Genomic DNA, 2,500 nt, shown 5'->3' with positions numbered 1-2,500 from the left:
GTATAAATGGACATTGTAACATCCTCTCTACCCCCCCAGTCCATGTTGACGTCTCTGATGGAGCAGAGCCCAGAGGAGCTGGGGGATCTGTACCTGGACGTGGCTGAGGCCTTCCTGGACGAGGGAGAGTACAACTCAGCCCTGCCTCTCCTCTCTGCTCTGGTCTGCTCTGAGAGATACAACCTGGCTGTTGTCTGGCTCCGACACGCTGGTAGGTACACACACACACACACACACACACACACACACAGTCAACTGTCTCAAACTGGCTGTAATTTTGTCCGGATCATTATGAGATGATAATAATGCATAAAAGGAACCTCCTGACAGGTCTTCTAACGCGTTATAACAGCATCATAGTAATGCGTTACAACGGCGTCATAGTAATGCGTTACAACGGCGTCATAGTAATGCGTTACAACGGCGTCATAGTAATGCGTTACAACGGCGTCATAGTAATGCGTTACAACGGCGTCATAGTAATGCGTTACAACGGCGTCATAGTAATGCGTTACAACGGCGTCATAGTAATGCGTTACAACGGCGTCATAGTAATGCGTTACAACGGCGTCATAGTAATGCGTTACAACGGCGTCATAGTAATGCGTTACAACGGCGTCATAGTAATGCGTTACAACGGCGTCATAGTAATGCGTTACAACGGCGTCATAGTAATGCGTTACAACGGCGTCATAGTAATGCGTTACAACGGGCGTCATAGTAATGCGTTACAACGGCGTCATAGTAATGCGTTACAACGGCGTCATAGTAATGCGTTACAACGGCGTCATAGTAATGCGTTACAACGGCGTCATAGTAATGCGTTACAACGGCGTCATAGTAATGCGTTACAACGGCGTCATAGTAATGCGTTATAACGGCATAGTAATGCGTTACAACGGCGTCATAGTAATGCGTTACAACGGCGTCATAGTAATGCGTTACAACGGCGTCATAGTAATGCGTTACAACGGCGTCATAGTAATGCGTTACAACGGCGTCATAGTAATGCGTTACAACGGCGTCATAGTAATGCGTTATAACGGCATAGTAATGCATTATAACGGCATAGTAATGCATTATAACGGCATAGTAATGCGTTACAACGGCGTCATAGTAATGCATTATAACGGCGTCATAGTAATGCATTATAACGGCATAGTAATGCGTTATAACGGCGTCATAGTAATGCATTATAACAGCATAGTAATGCATTATAACGGCATAGTAATGCGTTACAACGGCGTCATAGTAATGCATTATAACGGCGTCATAGTAATGCGTTACAACGGCGTCATAGTAATGCATTATAACGGCATCATCTCAACAGTTCCTAAAGTGTTCATTGAAATGTAATGTAACGTAATGTAGTGTAATGTAATGTAACGTAATGTAGTGTGATGTATTGTAATGTAATGTAATGTAGTGTGTTGTAATGTAATGTAATGTAATGTAGTGTAATGTAATGTAGTGTAATGTAATGTAATGTAATGTAGTGTGATGTATTGTAATGTAATGTATTGTAATGTATTGAAATGTAATGTAATGTGTGTCTCCATGTCTCCTCCAGAGTGTCTGAAGGCGCTGGGACACATGGAGGTAGCAGTGAAGAGTTACAGTAAGGTAGTACAGATGGCTCCTCTTCACCTAGAGGCCAGGCTGTGTCTGTCTACTCTGCAGCAGCAGCTGGGTCGACCTCTCTGTGCCCTCAAGGCCCTGGAGCCCATGTACGACCCAGACACACTGGCACAGGACGCCTCCGCAGCACAGCAGGCAGGTGGAGGGAGGGAGGGGGAGGGAGGGAGGGAGGGGAGGGTGTCAGGGTGTGTGTACTGATTATCCCTGTGTGTGTGTGTGTGTGTGTGTGTGTGTGGTCCAGGAGTTGAAGCTGCTGCTGCACCGCTCTACTCTCCTGCGTTCTCAAGGCCGACTGGATGACTACCTGGATTCCATGCTGACCATGCTGGCTATGCTGCTGAAGGTAGGCTTCTCTCTCTCTCACACACACACACACACACACACACACTGATGTTGTTCCTACTGTGTTGTGTCCTTCAGGTGGCTATGACGCGGGCCCAGGTGTGTGTCAGAGCCAGCATGTGGTCGGGGGTCAGACACCTGCGTCTGGTCAAGGTGTCTAAGGACCTGGTGTCAGACATCGATGACCAGGAAGCAGCCTACCAGGACATCAGTGGTAACACTCTGATTCATCACATATTACACATGTACTGAGAGATTACAGACCCAAAGACAGAAACCATTAAGCAATGTTCTCTCTCTCTTACTCACTTCCACCTCCCTCCCTCCCTCCCCAGGTAAGACCAGTGTGTTGTCTCGTGAAGACTGGTGGTTACTGTTGGTGAGGTGTGTGTGTACGCTGTGTGAGATGAAGCGTTTTAAAGAGGCAGAGCTGCTGGTGGACTCTTCTCTGGAGTTCTACTCCTTCTATGACGTCAAGGTAAAGAGGAACCAGCTGGCGTTCTCTGGCACTTTCACTTCC

The 2,500-nt window shown here is 47.0% G+C and overlaps 1 protein-coding gene across 7 annotated transcripts in view; it reads left to right on the top strand.

Moving 5' to 3' along the window:
- The window catches only part of LOC106594521 (general transcription factor IIIC, polypeptide 3), a 21,424-nt gene that overhangs the window by 10,210 nt on the left and 8,714 nt on the right, over nt 1–2,500 (top strand). For all 7 annotated transcript variants that reach the window (XM_045699481.1, XM_045699480.1, XM_045699478.1 and 4 more), the window contains exons 10-14: nt 40–211; nt 1,571–1,773; nt 1,880–1,981; nt 2,059–2,194; nt 2,316–2,458. In XM_045699481.1, coding sequence (XP_045555437.1) covers nt 40–211; nt 1,571–1,773; nt 1,880–1,981; nt 2,059–2,194; nt 2,316–2,458 — 756 coding nt within the window. The remainder of the gene's footprint in view (nt 1–39; nt 212–1,570; nt 1,774–1,879; nt 1,982–2,058; nt 2,195–2,315; nt 2,459–2,500) is intronic.

This window comes from Salmo salar, chromosome ssa17, assembly GCF_905237065.1.
Source record: "Salmo salar chromosome ssa17, Ssal_v3.1, whole genome shotgun sequence".
Lineage (NCBI taxonomy): Eukaryota > Metazoa > Chordata > Actinopteri > Salmoniformes > Salmonidae > Salmo > Salmo salar.
The sequence above is the reverse complement of the archived record's forward strand: the minus strand, read 5'-3'. Positions and strand labels throughout refer to the sequence as shown.